Source organism: Pteropus vampyrus, unplaced genomic scaffold (genome assembly GCF_000151845.1).
Source record: "Pteropus vampyrus isolate Shadow unplaced genomic scaffold, Pvam_2.0 Scaffold59, whole genome shotgun sequence".
NCBI classification, from domain to species: Eukaryota; Metazoa; Chordata; class Mammalia; order Chiroptera; family Pteropodidae; genus Pteropus; species Pteropus vampyrus.
The window spans coordinates 127,749-129,928 of NW_011888840.1; the positions used below are offsets into that span (position 1 = coordinate 127,749).

Below are 2,180 nucleotides of genomic sequence, written 5' to 3' on the forward strand. Positions count from 1 at the left end.
AGGTGAGAATAATGTTGACATATGTTCTGATAAGTACTAACGAACACCTGGAGGAGGACCATCCATTCAGCAATTCATTTGCTTTATTCATTGAACACTTGTTTATGGAGCGGGACTTCCCTGAGCCCACTGTTAGGTGGGGGCTGTTTCAAGGTGTTTATTGCAGTGACCAGGACCTCAGCTAAGGCAAAAACTTTCAGGAGGTTTTTGGCAAAAAGGTGGCTTTTTCTTTTAGGTGAGGGCTCCCATGAGATGTGTGCAGGGGCAGTGAAGACGAGAGCACTGGCATTGTGGGAGATTGTCTAAAGAAAGTAAGTTATGAGCAATGGCGACGCTCCAGGCCAGAGTTAGGGTTCCCAGGAGGTTGAGGTGGAGACAAAAAGGCCTTCCCTACCCCAGCCTTACAGCACCTCTTCCAAGATGTGGTAGTCCCATGATTCACACTCCACTATGCTGCTCTTTGTTTTTCCTGCAGTCTGCAATGTTTGGCACAAGAGTCTATATTAATGGTAGCTTACAATCAGGCATATTTCACATATTTTAGAATGTTAGTTTAAAGGCAAAGGGCTAAGATCCTTAATAGAAGTTGCTGTGCAGTTAAATAGTTACTTGTTTTCAATCTACTGTGCATGTTTCTTCAATAATCTAAAACAAACTCCCAAACAAAAATGGTATTTGCCTTTGAGCATAATAGTGGCTTATTTGCATCAATGGATATTCTCTCTTGTTGTCCAAACAGCTTTCTCCATTTATTTTTGGTGTTTTGCACAAGAATGCAGAATCTGATAGAAAAAGATTGAGACAGATAAGAAAAGTAGCATAGGATTCTTTTTTATCCCCCTCTTGGTGGTTTTTCAATTAAGGTCTCTGACCCTCTTTTTTTTTAAAATGGAATATTTATTTACTTATTTAAATTTTCTACAATGAGACGATAAGGAGAGGGTCTCAATGTTCTGATTTTCCAGGGGAAAAAAATGAGACGAGCTTATGTTCTTCTTTCAAGGAATTGGCAAACTGTGGTCCACAGGCCAAGTCCAGTCCTCTGTTCGTTTTCTTAAATAATGTTTTCTTGAAATACAGCTGCTACACTCATTCCTTTTCGTTTTGTTTAGAGCTACTTTTCACAATAGCAGAGTTGAGCAGATGCAACAGATACCGTATATTTTCTGTCTTGCCCTTTTCAGAAAATGTTTTCTGATCTTTGCTTTTGAATATGTTGGAACAGAATCACTTGATGGACTGAGTAATTCATTGTTTTTCTGAGGACAGCTGGTCTATTTTAGTATTTCCAATAAGAAAATAGGATGTACTCTCATATACAAGCCTTCAAAAGATTCTACTTTTGACACTCCCAATTCTGATTTTTTTTTTTTTTACCTGAAACATGAGAACTCCCAAAAGCTAGTTATGAAGGTTAAATAAGTGAATATCTATGGAGTGCATGGAACATCGTAAGTGCTACACAAGTATTTGCTATTAAAATTACAATGTATAGTTTGTATGAGTTAACCACAGAACAATTTTTATATGTTATTGATTTAACAATAAATTCATAGAGGAGGTTTGGTGATTCTTTCTCTGCGTACAGTTCCCAGTGATCATCCTGGGCAGGATTCTACCCTCATGAAACTTACATAGTCTAGCATGGACTTAATACTTGTTCCCTGCGCCTTCTCTTGGAGAAGGGGATTTTAATTTTGGGAAGGCGGGAGTCAAAAGATCAGCTGAAGCACAGGGGAGTGGGTGGGTTTTGTAGGTTAATGCTGGCTACATCCCGAGAGGGAAGGGATTGGGTCCAGTCATAAACTGGACATTGGGGTTAGGTTGTGGACTGGAATTCGTGCATTAAAGGGTTTAGATAGATGCCTCGCCCATAGAGTATGCTCTGTAAGGATTTCTCCTCCTCCTCTTCCTCCTTTATTGTTATAATTACTATTACCTACACAGTTGATGTGGTGTGCCAGCAGCGACACTCGGCTGGATTAAAGTTTCTTGTTTCATCAGCACAGGGAGAATTCAAGGCAGCCCCTTAGTCCATGCCTGCGCCCTGAGTGGGGAAAAAAGTCTCTTCAAGAATTCATAACCATGGGCCTGCACCACATTCAGATTAGGTATTCAAATGTGCACTCTTCAGATACTCTGGGGTCCCTTCCTTCAAGAAATTAATATAAAAGTTGCCG

The 2,180-nt window shown here is 40.0% G+C and overlaps 1 protein-coding gene across 1 annotated transcript in view; it reads left to right on the plus strand.

Moving 5' to 3' along the window:
• Positions 1 to 2,180, plus strand: part of COL14A1 (collagen type XIV alpha 1 chain) — a 213,161-nt gene that overhangs the window by 38,655 nt on the left and 172,326 nt on the right. The window contains exon 6 of the mRNA XM_023530986.1: positions 281 to 300. Coding sequence (XP_023386754.1) covers positions 281 to 300 — 20 coding nt within the window. The remainder of the gene's footprint in view (positions 1 to 280; positions 301 to 2,180) is intronic.